The 19,423-nt window shown below is 40.8% G+C and overlaps 1 protein-coding gene across 2 annotated transcripts; it reads left to right on the top strand.

The window, feature by feature from the left end:
* Positions 1-1,055: 1,055 nt before the first annotated feature.
* ttpal (tocopherol (alpha) transfer protein-like) lies at positions 1,056-15,944 on the top strand. 2 transcript variants are annotated; one of them, XM_057817266.1, is made up of 5 exons: positions 1,056-1,461; positions 2,686-2,923; positions 11,174-11,367; positions 11,429-11,539; positions 11,877-15,944. In XM_057817266.1, exons 1-5 carry the CDS (start codon positions 1,282-1,284, stop codon positions 12,120-12,122), a joined length of 969 nt encoding a protein of 322 aa, XP_057673249.1. In that variant the 5' UTR covers positions 1,056-1,281; the 3' UTR covers positions 12,123-15,944. The 2 variants fall into 2 exon arrangements, with proteins under 2 accessions (XP_057673249.1, XP_057673240.1); XM_057817257.1 differs by having other exon boundaries at positions 2,680-2,923; positions 11,877-15,942.
* Positions 15,945-19,423: the final 3,479 nt, after the last annotated feature.

The following is a 19,423-nucleotide window of genomic DNA, read 5'->3' on the forward strand; positions in this document are numbered from 1 at the left end:
ATGCCTCTGCAGAAATAAAATTTGTTTATAGATGTGCCTCATTGGTGTTCAGTTATGTTCATTTGTTTCTCTTCAGGTCAATCATTATTCAGCAATTTACCATCTCATTGTACAGTTCAATGTTTGGCTGATTCAGCAGAATCATCCATGGAGTTAAGTTGTAGAATGCCACAATTATGGCTCATTTTGGTGTTTTGGTAGGTTCTGGTAGTTCCATCTGAAGGGGATAGGACCTCTGGTATATATATTTACATTTAAATTATTTGATTCATTCAACGATCTTTCACAATTTGTCCACTCTGTCATGCTAGGTCAACCCTGTCAGTTTACTGTCCACTCTGTTATTTTTTATATTCTAGGAAAATAATGCATTTTTTTTCACAATTTAGCAAACTTTTTGTGCGATTTCTGCATGAACAAGTAAGGGCCTTATAGTATCAGCTGAAAATTTGACCACATATCTTTGTTGACAGATTTTATTAAGAAAAGAATGTAGAATTTTTGCTGATTTTCAGGAAAATCAAATAATTTCCCCTAATTTAATTATTATCCAAATACTTTTCCAATTAAACAAAACGTAGGCTGTAGATAAGGACAAAAAACCTTCCTGAAAATATACATTTTATAATCACTATGCAATTAGAATATATTTATTCTGCTTTGAATTTGTCCATGACAGAGTTGACATAATTTGCTGTTTACGTGTACTTTGTCTGCTTGTAGTTATTATTAAAAAAGTGTGGGAGCTTGACCGACGTGCATTCCTAACAGTACAACAGGTAATTGATACTATAAATGTGAAGTTGAATGGAAAATCTCAGCTTTTTTTTGGGCAAGTTGGAAGTTCTCAAAGGCACCGTATATTGATAATGACCCAGTAAGTCTGTAAGTAACACAATAACTTTGGTTGACAAAAAGAATTCTGACGCAAGATGGCCGTCAGCGACCTACGCCGACGACTCAGGCAGCCTCCTTCGCCCGAGATGCGCACATGCGCAGACGGGATTGTTTGCAGCAAAATCAGGCGCCCGGGTCGGCGAATCAGGTGACGTCAATTAGCCAATGGGAGGACACCAATTTTCTACCCGGAACTGAGTTTTGCCGAAAGCTCGCTGGTTGGCAAGTCTTGTTTTCCCGTTCGGAATCGTCCTTTTTCCTTCAGTTCGACCGACCAAGCAGAGCGCATCGTTTGAATTTTTTCATGCTAGGGTGAGACTAAATGAGCCATGGAGTCAGTGGAGTGAGCCGAGCAGCAGCAGTGGTAGCGAGGCCGCAAAAGCAATGGCCGAGTCGGTCGGCGAAGGTGACGGTGGCGGTGGGAGCTGGTTCCCCGCGCCTCCACCGCCCATTTACGTGTGCACCCTGAGCCCCGAACTGGTGGCCAAGGCGCGGGAGGAGCTCCAGGAGAAACCCGAGTGGCGTCTTCGGGATGCGCAAGCCCTGCGAGATATGATCCTCAAGGTGTCCTCACTTTCCTAATACAGGGTTTATTAAAAAAAAAAAAAAAAAAAAACATTAAGAGTCATACATTTTGTCCAAATTAAAAAGCATTAAACTAAATGTTTGAGGCATTAAAAATTATGTAAAATTGATGCTTTTGAAAAAAAAAAAAAAATCACATTTTTTCGAGTTGTCCGATAATATCAGGTAGCTGGAATAAGAAAGCTGATACGATCAGCTACCTGATTATATGCCGATAAACGATAAATCTCATAATACCAACATCGGTTTTGGGCCGACAAGCATGTTTTGAATAGTTTATATATTCATTTTTTTAAACATGTTTTTATGAGTTGACATTTCAAGATTTTATTCATTTCAACTTTATTGACTGTTTATGTTCATTTTTAAAGATTTCATCCATCTAGGGCTGCAGCGATTACTTAGGTCATCGATTAATCTATCAATTCTAGTAATCGAGTCATTGGATTGCGAGCATTTAATGAGTTGCAGAATAAATCTTAGGAGATGTACAACAAATAAGTGTTTATGCCTGCAATAACATACAATATTAGCCTAGCCTCAAACGATATTAAAGCAAAAGTCCGCTAGCTTAAATGCTATAAATGGTAAATGGTGTTATACTTATATAGCGCTTTTCCACCTTTCAAGGCGCTCAAAATCCTATTTTTTTTTACCTGCAAAGTTGTTAACAAATCGTAAAAATACATAATGTCACCAAAAAAACAGCTAAATATAGAGTACTTCGAAACCAAATAACAAATGCATAAACAAGCATATTCAAATAAAAACACAATATGAGAGCAGCTGGATTCAGCCATGTTAGACGAGTTATGACACATTCACATGTTGCCACTAGAGGGCGGTGTATGCACCCAAATCAATAAAACTAAATGCAACGTTTTCAAAAGAAACCATTACAACAACTCTAAACAAATCCTTGAAGCAGCAAAATTTGATTCGAAGCTTTTTTCGATTAAATCGATTAATAGTTGCAGCACTACATTCATTCATCATCAATTTTTTAAATTGATTTATTTTACATTTTGTTGATATATTTTTTAACATACATTAAATTTTACTTGGAAGTTTTTATTTGAACATGCATCTTTGTTAGATTTCTATTTTTGACTTTTGTCATTCATTTCAATTTTGATTTCAACCCGAGTGCCGCCTTTTTGTAAGCATGGGATTTTTATGAATGTTCTTGTTGTTCAGGAGCAGCCGGATCTGCGGACGCGTCTGGACGACGCCTTCCTCCTGCGCTTCCTGCGGGCAAGGAAGTTCGACTACGACCGGGCCTTGCGCCTCTTGCTCAACTACCACGCGGGACGGAAGGCCTGGCCCCAGGTCTTCCAGGGCCTCAGGCCGTCCGCCGTCAAGCACGTGCTGGACTCCGGCTTTCTCACTGTCCTGCCTCGACCAGACCCCGACGGAAGGTACATCCTCTGTCTGCGCCCAGGTTGGTACTTTTCAAAATCCTTCCATCCATTTGGATGTGAGAGGATGACCAACTGACACTATTTACACAAAAATACTTGCAAATCCACTGAGTCCAAGAAAACTCATTCAAAACTTGAAGATGCCGTGGCTTACTCGCTTTCATTTTCAGTCACACGTCTTCATTTTGGCTCACTTCTTCTAGATTTTGGGTTTGTTTTGTTTTATTCGTCAGCTTACAAGGGACTGTTTGTTGATATTTTGACAATTTAGGGGCGTTCTTGGGTCACTTATATGTTCATAGTCCTTCAAACGTTCGTTCTATAATGAATTATTTTGAGAAAAATGGAAACAAATACTAGCAAATCCACTTTCAAACTACAGGTAGTCCCCAGGTTCCAAAAGAATTCCGTTCCTACGCTGGCGGCGTACCTTATTTTTCGGACTATAAGTTGCAGTTTTTTTCATAGTTTGGCAGAGGCACTGGTGCGATTTATACCCTGGAACGACTTACAGTGGGGCAAATAAGTATTTAGTCAACCACCAATTGTGCAAGTTCTCCTACTTGAAAAGATTAGAGAGGCCTGTAATTGTCAACATGGGTAAACCTCAACCATGAGAGACAGAATGTGGAAAAAAAAACAGAAAATCACATTGTTTGATTTTTAAAGAATTTATTTCCAAATTAGAGTGGAAAATAAGTGTTTGGTCACCTACAAACAAGCAAGATTTCTGGCTGTCAAAGAGGTCTAATAAGGCTCTACTTGTTACCTGTATTAATGGCACCTGTTTTAAGTCATTATCGGTATAAAAGACACCTGTCCACAAACTCAGTCAGTCACGCTCCAAACTCCACTATGGCCAAGACCAAAGAGCTGTCGAAGGACACCAGAGACAAAATTGTAGACCTGCACCAGGCTGGGAAGACTGAATCTGCAATAGGTAAAACGCTTAGTGTAAAGAAATCCACAGTGGGAGCATTTATTACAAAATAGAAGGCATACAAGACCACTGATAATCTCCCTCGATCTGGGGCTCCATGTAAGATCTCACTCTGTGGCGTCAAAATGATAACAAGAACGTTGAGCAAAAATCCCAGAACCACACGGGGGGAACCTAGTGAATGACCTACAGAGAGCTGGGACCACAGTAACAAAGGCAATGCACCGCCAGGGACTCAAATCCTGCACTGCCAGATGTGTCCCCTGCTGAAGAAAGTACACGTCCAGGCCCGTCTGCAGTTTGCTAGAGAGCATTTGGATGATCCAGGACGACTGATCTGTATAAAGGAAAGAATGAATGGGCCATGTATCGAGAGATTTTGAATGAAAATCTCCTTCCATCATGAAAATCTCCTTCCATCAACAAGGGCATTGAAGATGAGACGTGGCTGGGTCTTTTAGCATGACAATGATCCCAAACACCTAGCCAGGGCAACAAAGGAGTGGCTTCGTAAGAAGCATTTCAAGGTCCTGGAGTGGCCTAGCCAGTCTCCAGATCTCAACCCCATAGAAAATCTTTGGATGGAGTTGAAAGTCCGTGTTGCCCAACGACAGCCCCAAAACATCACTGCTTTAGAAGAGATCCGCATGGAGGAATGGGCCAAAATACCAGCAACAGTGTGTGAAAAGCTTGTGAAGAGTTACAGAAAACGTTTGGCCTCCGTTATTGCCAACAAAACGTACATAACAAAGTATTGAGATGAACTTTTGGTATTGACCAAATACTTATTTTCTACCATGATTTGCAAATAAATTATTTAAAAATCAAAACTATGTGATTTTCTTTTTTTTGTTTCCACATTCTGTCTCTCATGGTTGAGGTTTACCCATGTTGACAATTACATGCCTCTCTTATATTTTCAAGTGGGAGAACTTGCACAATTAGTGGTTGACTAAATACTTATTTGCCCCACTGTATGTGTGATTTACGGTCGGGTCGGGCCGGACTTCTCTCTTGCCAACTATTTTAAAAAAAAAAAAATATATATATATATATATATATATATATATATATGTATATTCATATATTTATACCAAAACGACGTATAGATGATAAAATAAATAATTTGGGTAAAGCAGAGAAGGAGCTACGCATGCCTGCGCACGTGAACGCCGTGGCCCCGCTCTTTTCAATCTTCCCCTCCACGAGCATCCTGGTATTTCCCTTTCGATATGGAGCAGCTATAGGAGTGAAAAACAAACTAAAGACTGGAATTGAAAAGCAAACAACTGCGGTAGGAGTGGGGTATGGAAAGGATTCAAATTGTTAAAGATGCTACACAGAAACCTGTGTCGGCTTCGCTGAATGTAAACGAATGTGGCGCTGTGGTCTCATATGGGAAATATATTTAACAAACTTTTCCAGCGCTATTCGTTGTGTAAATGCTTTTATAATGATCATAAAAATATGTAGACTATTTCAACTTTCAGAAAACTTTTTTCGTTTTTTTTTTTTTTTTCTGTCAACTCGAAGAGATCGGGCTTGCAAATCAAGTTCATTGATCGGGGGGCTGGGTCGGGCTTTAATACACCCTGGGCTGGTCGGGTCGGGCTGGATTTTTTAGGCCCGATCTAACTTCTAGCCTAGCCTAACCTAACTTAACCTAACCTATTCAGCTTGTTGTTCTCTATTGTATTTTAAATGTGACTTATACTCCGGTGCGACTTATGTTTTTTTCCTTTTCATTGCGCATTTTTTGGCCGGTGCGACTTACACTCGGGTGCGACTTATAGTCCAAAAATACGGTAACCTGAATTACCGCGTAAATCAGAATTAACAATTTGGTACCCAAACATAACTATCCAAAAGTCCAAAAGTATTGTATTTTGTTTAATGATGGAGGATAAACTGCCCTCTGGTGGCAGCGTTAGGTCTGTCTGGCTGGACTGTCACCTTGTATGACTGAGGAGCGGACTTAGATGTTTGACATGGATAAAGGACAGCTGTGCTTTGGTTTGACCCACATAAGGCTGTAAGTTGTTTCAGCTAATATATGTTTGTGTATGCATTTGTAGTTAAGTTTAGAGCTACTGTGTGTGGAGTTACATGTGAGTGATTTGTTATGAGAATTGTAAATACAATACCGTTTGTAGCATTTAAGATAGCCGACTTTTGTTTTGCAAATTAGGCTAATTTAATCTGCTAAATTTACATATTGATCAGACTGGATGGACATTTGAAGACCAATTGTTTTGTGTCAAGTGTCTTATTATTAAAATGTGTGTCGTTTTGAACATAAGTGTACATGTGTGTGTTTTACAAATTGTCAAAAGTGAAGGAAGTAAAAAACTTCAAAAAACACAATTACCTTGTTGGCTGTCGGTGAAGCTAAACAACCTCACGTTTAGTGAGGACAGAACACGTCATATTAATAACGTATTGTCAAAAATAAGATACTATGAGGTAGAAAAAGGTTTTGTTTATGCGACTTCATTTTAAAAAAAAAAAAAAAAAACTTGAGACAAAATGGCGCACGAGACTCCGGCGTCATAAAGTCGAAATCACGTAAGTCAAATACGTCGTAAACTGGGGACTACCTGTAATTGAAATGGAGAAAAATCATTCAAAACGAAACGAAAGGAGCATGGATGAGTTCCAAGCACAACCACAAGATGGCGCCAAAGGCCCGCCTCATTGTCATCTTGCCTGATTAGGACTTGCCTGTTAGACGGTATTTTGGTGCCCTCGTGTGGCATTAGGAGTGGGAACCTCTTGGTACCTCACGATGCGATACGATTCGCAATACAAAGCACACGATAACGATGATCTGACGATATGGCGATACAACAATTATCGATACATTTGTCAGGAAATCATTCTAGTATATTCTACAAACAACTAATAAACAGAAAACAAGCATCTGCTGTGAATTGGAAATAGTTTATCACTAGTAGACGTCCAATCCATTTGAAGTGGGAGGATGGCAGCGAATGAACATCCCACTTCAAACGGATTGAACGTCTATGGCCGTCAGTGGAAGCCAATGCCAGGCAATGATTAATTAATTTTGGGCCATTTAAGGTCATTTACTTGTTGATTTTCTGTTGCTTCCTGTTGATTTTAGAGTATTTTATAGGTCACCTCCTGTTTATTTTTAGTTACGGAACAGGAAATGACCTAGAAATCACCCAAATGAATAGGTGACTCAAACTCAACAGAAAATGACCTGTGAATGCCCTAAAATGAGCAGCAATACCCCTTTCCCACTGGCCAAAAAACCTGTGTCAACCCGCTAACGATCGGCTTTTGGTGGCAGTGGGAAAGGTGCAGCGACCCGCCTCGACCCGTGTCAATCAACCCGCCAAGCGACCTGCGTTAAAATCACTTCGGCTCTGATCGCCATGCAGTGTGAAAGCAAAACCCCGGGTCAACAGTCAACACCCTAATCTACGTGGTGACGTAGGCTAATACGTGATGCGTCATAACAAAAAACAAAAACCATGTGCTCTAGCCCGGATCCACATACGGCGAACAGTCGGTGTTGCAGCGTTAGCAATAGCCATAACAGATGAAACAAAGGCTCTTCTCCTCCTTCTGTGACGTACACGACTCCTTTCAATTTCAAACCAAAATTTACGTCGCCTACGTTGCCTCAGCACAAGCACAGTGTTCATCCTTTGCTGCATTTCGACCATTTTGCGGGCAGTAAAAAGCATGAAAACAGAGAACACAAACGGAAAGGAGGCTTCCATGTTGCTTTGCATTGTTAACTTCCTTGAACTAAATGAATTCGGTCGCAGTTGTCTAAGCGCATCTTAGCGTTGTGACGTCACGCACCTTACGCACGGCTGAGGAGGGGTGGGGGTTAGACGGGTGAAAAAAAACAAAAAAAAAACACGGCTTTTTTCGTCAATGGGAAAGGTGCCAAATGCCAATTGCTAGTGGGATGCATCGGCTTGGAAAAACGCGCGTTGACCCCATTAGTTTCAGTGGGAAAGGGGTACAAGTGACCTGTAAATGCCATGAAAATCGGACAGAATGATTGTGAATGCTCTGGTTTCGAATGAACTAACATTCCAGTACAGGTGAGAATCTTTGGGCACCTAACGATTCGATTACGATTACGATTCAGAGGCTACGATTCGATTATAAATCGATAATTGACCCCCCCGCTCAGAGGTTGCGCTAGACTTTTTCGTCGTCTGTCATTTTGACTGACAGGGTCATAAAAATCCGGTCATAATCTATTTTTACCCGTCACTTAAATTTTTAAAATGATGATAATGACATTGTGGTAACCCTTTGTTTGGCATAATTCACCTTCCGTACTTGTGTGTCCATTTGGCCGAGCACGTTAGCGGCTGCGACACAGTCATGTGACAGTTTTCATTCATTTTAAATTAATATTCTGTCCGAACAAGCTTAACAGAGAATCCACACCGTGCCATCAAACATCAAGCAGATGAATATGTAACTTTTTCTCCGCAGTGACAAAAACAGCCGACTGTGGCCCCAAGTAGGTAGCCTACCATATGTAGCAAATGGAACAATGAAATTAACAGTTCACCAGCTGTGGCCTGAACGTAGTTTTCACACCTTCCTCCTGGTACACATGGGCTTGAATTGTGTGCCCGCTTGTGCAGTCCCTGTTTTTTCACCTCTTTTATCAACACCATCGTCGTTTTGGGGCTTTTTGAAGAAACTTCGGACACTCAGTTGCCTTGACATTTTTCAGAGTAAGGCCAACGACGTCATGCATCAAGAGAGACAATAGCTAATTAATATGTCCACTCGCCACCCTGTGGTCTGGGGTGTGAATTGCAACCTGTCAAAATGACTGATGGACTTCAGTTTTTTCCGTCACCGTTTTAAAAAATCGGTCAATGACGGAAAATATTCGGTTAACGCGACCCCTGCCCCCGCTATTAGCTGCTTTTAATGTTTTGTACATTAGTTACAAAAACTGTACAATTCAGAGGCTACGATTCGATTATAAATCGATTATTGACCCCCCCCCCCCCCCCGCTATTAGCTGCTTTTAATGTTTTGTACATTAGTTACAAAAACTGTAAAAAATATAAAAAATAAAATAAAAATAAAAAAAGCCTCGCAGGCTTAAATAACCCACTATTTCAGTATCAAGTTAACAGTTAAAAACATTAATTAATATACTCATCCCCATTCTGTATCAGCAGCTTTAAACTACATTCAATTTAATGTTGTGAATCAACCGTTAAAGTTGTTAAAATTGCTCCCGTTATTTCATAATTTCCCTTTTGTCTACTTTCGACATGTGAAAGTTTTAAAACTATTTTAAAGATAGATTCAAGTCAATATTTTACCGATTTAGGAGTATTTTAGATAAAAAGTTAATTAGGTTTGCTTGGAAGGTTCGCAACAGTAGCCTTGCAGGGAAGTCTACTGCTTTAAGATGGCGGCCGTTTACTAACGGCAACATCTAACTTTCTGTACATGTGCTGCTATCGCCACCGGGTCTATTTTGCATCTAGTCCTATATGAATATGATATCTACCGTAACATTATGTGGACGTATTTTGTAGCAGCTGTCGGCAGCAGTCAGGTAAGTTGTTTTTTTTTATTTTGCGGCATGAGTTGAGCTCGAGCTGTGAGTTGAGCATTGGCATTACTCGAGGGGCCGGGTAAAGACAAGCATGATGTTTAGCTACTCTCGCTCCGTTCCTCATTGCATCCCGAGGACCGCGCGGCGCGCTGAGTGTTTTACTTCCGCTTTGCTTGACATATTTCAATAATAGGAATTTGGATGTTTGTGAATCATTCCCGAATCTTCCACGGCCGAATCGCAAATAATCTAAGAATCGGAAATTTCGCACACCTCTAGTTCCCAGTCTAAATGGATTGGGCGTCGAGCACCGTTAATGCAGTTTTAGAGTTACCAAGTTAACAGACACTGTAATGGTAGAAGATTTTGGTAGCAACTTGTTGGTTCCTTTTTATTTAATTTTTTTTAGACATTGACACCTTTTTAAAACGATCTCTCGATTTTGGGCAGGAGCATATCGATAACAAAGTATCATGATATATCACCATTTCGATATTTTGTCACACCCCTATCATCATTTGCTTTTTCAGAAATTGATGGATTATTAGAAATGCCTCATACATACGACATGTCTTGTTAGTGCTGCAGCAATCGCTTATTTAAGTAATCGATTAATCTATCAGTAAGCTTGTTTGAATAATCAAGTAATCTGATTACAAACATTTAATGCGTTGCAGAATAAATTTTACGATCAGTCAAACAAATAGACAAGTGTTGAAATAATATTTGTTTTGGCTTGCTAAGATTAAGCTTTCAAAAGAGCGTTAAATGGGAATACAAAATAAAATTCCCAAGTGTTTCTTCAAACTATGCAGAATTGCACTTCCATTTCACAAGAGCAATAAATGCATTTAAAGTAAATTAAAATACCTGAGCTTAGCCTCAAACAATAAATAAATGAGGATTTAAGTACAACAAAACAACAATTGACTAACTTGGATAGCAAAAGTCAGCTACCTTAAATGCTATAAAATGCTAACTTTTTTTTTTTGCATCTCTCTTAAAAAAATAATTCAAACACATATTTCCACAAAAAACTTAAATATACCTATTAACAAAATTACGAATGCATAAAAAAACTATCTCGAACAAAAAACTTACCTTATGTTGGTTTTAACAAGGAGCAGCTGGATTCAGCCATCCTAACTGAGTTATGTCATATTCACTGATTCCGCTAGAGGGCAGTGTATCCACCCGAAACAATAAAACTAAATGCACTTTCAAAACAAACCATTATAACATCACTGTAATTAAACAAGTCCTCGAAGCAGCAAAATTTTAAGTCGAAGGTTTTTTCTAATTGCATTACTCGAGTTAATCGATGCAGCACTATTTCTTATGTCAATATTTGAACACTTATATTTCAAATTGGATTTCTCTTAAGTTATTACTCATTTGTTTCATAACGGAACGTTGGCCTCCCCTCTCAGTCCAAACGGATCTCGGGTCTCGGGCCGTCAATGGTGACCAAATGAACTGACTACAGTAATTATATGCTAGGAGCAGTTACGATACCATTTACGATAACGATTGTCTCAGGATACAGTGACGAGCTCTTTTTATCTTGCTGCTGCCTATTTCAATGAGTTTATCACTAGGAGCTATTTGCCACTCTTCTACTGTAAGGGAAAATGTTGCTAGCTAACTTCTAGCTAGCTTCGGTATCGCTGTTTAGATACGTCCCTGTTACATTTAAGGGGTCCTCCCTATATTTGGCATGATGACGGAAAGGTGTGTTTTGCGACGCAGGCCGATGGAAAGCGGAGGATTACCCCTTTGTGGACAACGTGAGGGCCGTGTACCTGACGCTGGAGAAGCTGGTCCAGCCGGAGGAGACGCAAGTCAACGGCATCGTCATCTTGGCCGACTACAGCGGCGTGGGCGTGTCGCAGGCCTCCGACCCGGGGCCTTTCCTGGCCAAGAAGCTGGTGGCCATCCTTCAGGTGGGTGCAAAGAGCTCCCGGCCGCACGGGACTCTTTCCTGACTTGGACATTTTGTCGCAGGACGGCTTCCCCATCCGCATCAAGGCCGTCAACATCGTCAACGAGCCTCGTATTTTCAAAGGCATCTTTGCCGTCATCAAACCCTTCTTGAAGGAGAAGATGGCCCAAAGGGTAAGCAAACCAAACCCTCTTTCTTGACTGTCCGTTAACAGCATTTTTTTACTTCAAGTCAATAAAATGCTTTTTTTTTTTAAATAACTAGATAAAGTATATAAAGTGATATATTTATCTTGACTGTTCATTTTATGCAACATAAAAAGACAATATTTAGTTTCCCCCTTTTTTAAATAAATTACATTTTGGAATAACTAGGGAGAAATAAGAATATTTAGTTTTGTCTAGACCGCGAATATAAGACGAGCCCCACTTTTTCAGTCTTATTTCAATGCAAAAAACACAGCCTTATTTGCCATGAACTGAATATGCCTTTTTTCACTGCGGACGGCAGTACACGCTCCACAGCTCGGATCTGCGCTCGCTGCATCGTAAGATCCCCCGCTCGGTCCTACCCGAAGAGTACGGTGGCACGGCGGCGCCACTGGACGTGCACGCGTGGTCTGGACTGCTGCTGGAATCGGAGGAGGACTTTGTGGTGGAGTTCTGTCAACCGCTTCCCCCCCAAGAGGAAGCACCCTCAGACCGCGACGCTGATGCCTTCAAGGGCTCGCGCTCGCAGCTCTACTCCTGTTACTGATATAATATTTCCAAATTGGAAATATTATGCCAGCAGGAAAACAGAACAACGATGCTGTACTGTTGTTTATTACCCTCGTTTCTGGGGAAAATATATCATCCTACGGAAACTGTTATTGTGACAAAGCTATTAGGTGCCAAAAGCAGAGATTATCAAGCTAGCCAGCTATCCATCTAGCTATGTAATTATCAAGCTAGCTATCTATCTAACTGGTCAAGTCGGGTCGCCTGTAGCTAGCTAAAGGCAACCTGACTTGACCAGATTTTTGCGGTAGAAGCCACAAATGTGCATTTTGTTTTGCTATGAACACAGATTTATTTGTATTGGATTGTTCTTTCAAAGTCTTGTTTTTTAATTGTAGTGTCATTCCTTGTTTTTGTGAAAAGCCACATTCGACACAATATACGCAAATGTTTTTGCTTTCGTGCCGTTGCTTCAAAGTGTGCCATATAACGCTGCCACCGCTTACTGCTAGCTGGATTTGTGGCGAGCAGCACGGAAGACTAAGCCAAAATTGATATAACGTAGCCCACGTGGTCTCTTGTCACAGGAGGAAACATGTAAGCTTGCAATAAGTCAATCTATCGCAGGGTAAATAAAAATGAGGGCGGGAGGGATGGGGAAAAAAGACGATGTACTAACCACTTTAGCCCGCTATAAAACATTGCCAGTCTTCTCCTAAACACAAAATTGCGGTGAAAAGGTGACACTTCAAACATGAAAACTCGCTGCTTTCCAGCATTTGCAAATGACGCGGGAATATCCACCATCTGCCGCTTGCTCCGGGGTTGGGTCACGCGGGCAGCAGCTTTATCAGGGAAGCCCAGACTTCCCTCTCCCCAGCCACTTCAACCAGCTCCTCCGGCGGGATCCCAAGGTGTTCCCAGGCCAGCCGAGAGACATAGTTGTCCCCAAGGCCTCCCTCAGGTGGGACATGTCCAGAACACCTCTCCAGGGAGGCGGTCAGGAGGCATCCGAACCGGATGCCTGAGCCACCTCAGCTGGCTCCTGTCACACGGAGGAGTCGGGCTCATCGCAGAGTTCTCCTGGATGACTGAGCTTCTCACCCTGTCTCCGAGGGAGAGTCCAGACTCACCAGACACGAAACTCATTTCGGCCGCTTGTATCCGGGATCTTGTTCTTTCGGTCACAACCCACAGCTCGTGACCATAGATGAGGGTAGGAACATAGATCGACTACAAGACTATGGACCGGTGCAATATCCGCATTACTGCAGATGCTGCACCGATCCGCCTGTCGATCTCCCGCTCCCTCCTACCATCACTCGTGAATAAGACCGCAAGGTACTTGAACTCCTCCACTTGGGGCAGGACCTCATCCCCAACCCAGAGAGAGCACTCCACCCTTTTCCAACTGAGGACTATTGTCTCTGATTTGGAGGTGATGATCTTCATCCCAACCGCTTCACACTTGGCTGCGAACCGAACAAAATTGGTGACAAAGGGCAGCCTTGGCGGAGTCCAACCCTCACTAGGAACGAATTCGACTTACTGCCGGCAATGCGGACCAAACAGCCCTTACCAAGGGGCTCGGTACCCCGTACTCCCAGAGCAACCCCCACAGGACTCCCCGAGGCACATGGTCGAACGCCTTCTCCAGATCCACAAAACACATGTAGACTGGTTGGACGGATGCCCATGCACCCTCGAGGACCCTGCCGAGGGTGGAGAGCTGGTCCTTGTTCCACGGCCAGGACGAAAACGACACTGCTCCTACTGAAGCCGAGATTCAACTTCCCGACAGACCCTCCTCTCCAGCACGCCTGCATAGACTTTACTGGAGAGGCTGAGGAGTGTGATCCCTCTATAATTGGAACACACTCTCTGGTCCCCCTTCTTAAGAAGGGGGACCTGGTAAAAGGGGGACCAGGTACCCCTTTTTAAAAAGGGGGACCTTCTTAAAAAAGGGGGACCACCACCCCGGTCTGCATATCCAGAGGCACTGTCCCCGATGTCCACGCGGCGTTGTAGAGGCGTGTCAGCCATGACAGCCCCACAACATCCAGAACCTTTCGGAACTCCGGGCGGATCTCATCGACCCCCGAGCCTTGCCACCAAGGAGCTTTCCAACCACCTCAGTGATTTCAATCCCAGAGATCGTATAGCCCACCTTGGAGTCCCCAGACTATGCTTTCAATGACACAGGAATAAAAATATGTTACTGACACCACATGCATGACGGGAAGAGAAGTGCACTTTTTATTTTTTTACGGAGTGTAAAGTATATGGTTAGTGGATTAGCGAATGTACTTCTGGTGAACATTTCAAAATAAAAGCACGTAATGTTTAACATGTAAATAAAGATTACTGTAGTTAATCTCACTTCAGATTTTACACTAAGAATAGTTTTTAAATGACATCCATTATGAAAAATATGATTGGCAATGAATCATTTGGCTTCAAATTTGCTAACGTGCACTTTGCAGGACAAGATGGCAGTTATTTTGGATCAAAAACTTCTGATGGGTTCTAAATTTCATGTTCTGCACTTAGCTAGCTTTCAAATGACTCGTTATGCATTGCGTAGGTGTTTTTTATTTGTTATTTTTATTTTGAGAATAACATTACTGAATTCGCATCTGAATAGGTGATTTATTAGGATGTATTGTCATTGAATTAGTGGTTACATTGGTTTAAAAAAGACAATAATATTGCATAACGGCAATAATTATGAGAATATATCGCCTACTAAAATTTGTTATCGCAACAGGCCTAGAAACCTGATCCCTCACTGCCAGTCCTTCCAATTCAAATGGATTAGGTCAATGATTTCAAAGCTATATCAAATATATTTTGAAGCAAGGAAACACGTCTGAGATCAGATTTTTAAAATGAATCTTTTGAAGTATGAATTAATTGACGGTCAAATGGGATCGGACGTCTATCGCCGTCAATGGCGGTGGAACGTGATCACACGTACTAGTTGAAATGGACGTAAAAAACTCATTGGCAGTCAATTAAGAGCTACAAGCTGCAAAATAAGATCTATTTATACACAAAATGATGCAGAATAAAATTCCAGCGACTGCAGGAAAAGCCAAATCAAGACCCATTTATCACATTGGATTACTTTCGATGTACTGTTAATGAATTGATGTCAAAGTCCAATTGTACAGTTTCCTAGATTCCAAGGTGACAGGTTTTGAGTACTTGACTAGCTCCATGTTGAGTTCAAGCTGAGAATCTCTGCGTTTGATGGATGAATATTCATTTTGGGGTATTTCACATCATTTATTGTTGAGTTTTGAAAAACGAAGATGTATTCGTTTAACAGTAATTTAATAGGAGGAAATATGTTTTTCTCCACTAGAGGGCAGTCATATGGACAGATGTTTCATTTCTGTAGATTTTTGTAGTCTGACAATTTCGGCATTCTTTTGGCCTAATATTGTCATGTAAAAGGTTATAGTACAGTATAATAATTACAGTTGCTATAGATGACATAGTGCTAAGGGAAACAAATATTTTGTTTGAAAATATCAAGGGTGTAGGGTTGGTCTCAATATTGGTAGGGATGATATGATAACAGCATAACCTGCATGTAAGCGTTTTTGCTGGGGACAGGACATTAATAAGACCAGTCAGATTGGGTGAACGGGGGTCAGCACTACATTTCTCACCAATATGAATGTAATTAATGGGCTAAGTGTTCAATGCAAAATAAATCTGTACTAACCTGTACTTTTACTTACTGTACTTTTAACTTTTACTGCAAATTTATAACGTCTTAATCTGATAATTTTTCTTAAAGATATTTGAATCATTTTCTCTGTCTTGTATTGAGTGTAAGACTAGTTAACAGATTTATACGTCAGATAATTGCACTTTAATAAGAAAAATTAAGTAAATATTACTATTTTAACTCATACATCTAAAAGTTGGTCATTTTTCACCTAAATCCAGAAAAAAAAATGCTTTCCAATGTTTTGAACAATATCTTGAACAATATCTATTCTTGAATTAAGAACATGTCTGACATACAAGTTTTAAAAATAATTAATAATTAAAAAAAAATATATATATATATATATATATATATATACATACAAGTAACTTCTCCCACTTGAAAATATTAGAGAGGCCTGCAATTGTCAACATGGGTAAACCTCAACCATGAGAGACAGAATGTGGGAAAAAAACAGAAAATCACATTGTTTGAGTTTTAAAGAATTTATTTCCAAATCATGGTAGAAAATATGTATTTGGTCAATACCAAAAGTTCATCTCAATACTTTGTTATGTACCCTTTGGTGGCAATAACGGAGGCCAAACGTTTTCTGTAACTCTTCACAAGCTTTTCACACACTGTTGCTGGTATTTTGGCCCATCCCTCCATGCAGATCTCCTCTAGAGAAGTAATGTTTTGGGGCTGTTGTTGGGCAACACGGACTTTCAACTCCCTCCACAGATTTTCTATGGGGTTGAGATCTGGAGACTGGCTAGGCCACTCCAGGACCTTTAAATACTTCTTATGAAGCCACTCCTTTGTTGCCCTGGCTGTGTGTTTGGGATCATTGTCATGCTGAAAGACCCAGCCACGTCTCATCTTCAATGCCCTTGCTGATGGAAGGAGATTTTCACTCAAAATCTCTTGATACATGGCCCCATTCATTCTTTCCTTTACACAGATCAGTCGTCCTGGTCCCTTTGCAGTAAAACAGCCGCAAAGCATGATGTTTCCACCCCCATGCTTCACAATGGTTATGGTGTTCTTCGGATGTAATTCCGTATTTTTTCTCCTCCAAACACGAGAACCTGTGTTTCTACCAAACGTTCTATTTTGGTTTCATCTGACCATAACACATTCTCCCAGTCCTTTTCTGGATCATCCAAATGCTCTCTAGAGAACCGCAGACGGACCTGGACGCGTACTTTCTTCAGCAGGGGGACACGTCTGGCAGTGCAGGATTTGAGTCCCTGGCGGCACATTGTGTTACTGATAGTAGCCTTTGTTACTGTGGTCCAACTCTCTGTAGGTCATTCACTAGGTCCCCCCGTGTGGTTCTGGGATTTTTGCTCTCCGTTCTTGTTATCGTTTTGACGCCACGGGGTGAGATCTTGCATGGAGCCCCAGATCGAGGGAGATTATCAGTTGTCTTGTATGTCTTCCATTTTCTAATAATTGCTCCCACAGTTGATTTCTTTACACCAAGCGTTTTACCTATTGCGATTGAGTCTTCCCAGCCTAGTGCAGGTCTACAATTTTGTCTCTGGTGTCCTTCGACAGCTCTTTGGTCTTGGCCATAGTGGAGTTTGGAGTGTGACTGACTGAGGTTGTGGACAGGTGTCCTTTATACCGATAATGAGTTAAAACAGGTGCCATTAATACAGGTAACGAGTGGAGTCTCGTTAGACTTCATTAGAAGAAGTTAGACCTCTTTGACAGCCAGAAATCTTGTTTTTAGGTGACCAAATACTTATTTTCCTCTCTAATTTGGAAATTAATTATTTAAAAATCAAACAATGTGATTTTCTGTTTTTTTTTCCCACATTCTGTCTCTCATGGTTGAGGTTTACCCATGTTGACAATTACAGGTCAACAAGTAGGACAACTTGCACAATTGGTGGTTCACTAAATACTTATTTGCCCACTGTATATATATTGTACTTTTTGCTCAAAATCAGTTTGTTAAGCTTATTTTTAGCTCGATATTTTTCGAGTAAAATTGAAGCACCGGCAGATAGTTTCACATATTTCTGGTAGATTTACACTTAAAACAAAGGAATTTAAGTCCCCCCCCCCCCCCAGTTTCAAAGAGGTGCGTTTTTGCAGTGCATATGTATTGGATCAGGTGATACACCGTTCGATTCAAACCTTTGTTTTCAAAAACTACTTAAGAGACAATTTGAAGACTTCCAGAATCAGTGTCTAGATTTTATTAGCAAATTTAAATTGCAATATTTGAACATACCGTAAATTATATAGATATACACAATAAATACAAACTTGTTGATAATCGCTTAACTATCCAGGAAACAAGAAATAAACATTTGTTTTCAGACCAATCAGCATTGTATGTAAAAAAAAAAGGAAATTAAATATAACTCAAAAAACGTCTTAGCTGGGGAATAACAAAAATAAAAATGTAACCCTCCTTCAGGTAAAACACTTCTGCTTTTGTCCACAAGCACAGCCAAACTCAACAAAAAATGTAAACTTCTTTGGGCTGCTTTGAGACCACATAAATAAAATAAAATAAAAATTGGGGAGAAGGGGGTAAACCTCGGTTCACTACGTTTCTCACAATTTAATTCCCATTAACAGTAGAATATTTCTCTCAGAGCAGCTTCCTACTCAAGTTCGGGAAATTCACACAGATTATTGTTATGCTAACGCTGATACAGGTTGGACTTTTAGTAGCAAAATTAGTGGTGTGTTCCCCACCAACACCACATTGACGTCTCTTCTTTACATTACTTAGAGTGGCTGCTGCTGGCGGGAAAAAAAACATAACATTCCTTGTCTTTGAAGGGGGCGGAGGAGGCGGCATGATGTATTTGTGTTGGGGCTGTGATTGGGTGTTAAAGTTAAGTGTACTGGTAGACCGGTGAAGACATCCAAACGTCATGACAAACAACTAAAGGCCATATGTCTTGAAAACAGAAGATGTACAACAAGACGAAGAAGAAATGGGAAGAGGCTAGAGTCAAGGTATGTGACAGAACTGTGCAAAATCGCCTAAAGGAAATGGGATTTTCATACAGGAATGCTAAAAGGAAACTATCATTGATACTTAAACAGAAAAGAACAAAACTGCAATGGGCTAAGGAGAGGCAACCATGGACTGAATGACTGGATGAAGCTTATTTGGACAAAGTGATGATGCTGGAACTTTTGTTTGGTGCCGTTCCAGTTAGATTTACAAAGATGACTGCCAGAAGAAAACCTCAAAATTCCCTCAATTCCTTAATGATATGGGGCTGCAAATCAGGCAAAGGCAGTGGGGGGATGGCTGTGGTTAAATCTTCAATAAATGGACAAGTTTACATTGAAATTTTAGACAGCTTTCTTATCCCTTCAATTGAAAATATGTCATTTTCCAAGATGACAATGCATCATGCAACAGAGCTAAAACTGATAAAGCATTCCTTGGAGAAAGACTCATCTAGTAAATGTCATGGCCTGCAAATCGCCCAGATCTCAACCCTATCGAAAACTTGTGGTGGAAATTGGAGGGAAAAAATGGTCCATATACGACCTGCAAGGGTGATCTGGCAACTGCAATTAAAGAGAGTTGGCACCAAATTGATGAAGAATACTCATCAAGTCCATGCTTCAGA

This window comes from Corythoichthys intestinalis, chromosome 2 (assembly GCF_030265065.1).
Source record: "Corythoichthys intestinalis isolate RoL2023-P3 chromosome 2, ASM3026506v1, whole genome shotgun sequence".
Lineage (NCBI taxonomy): Eukaryota > Metazoa > Chordata > Actinopteri > Syngnathiformes > Syngnathidae > Corythoichthys > Corythoichthys intestinalis.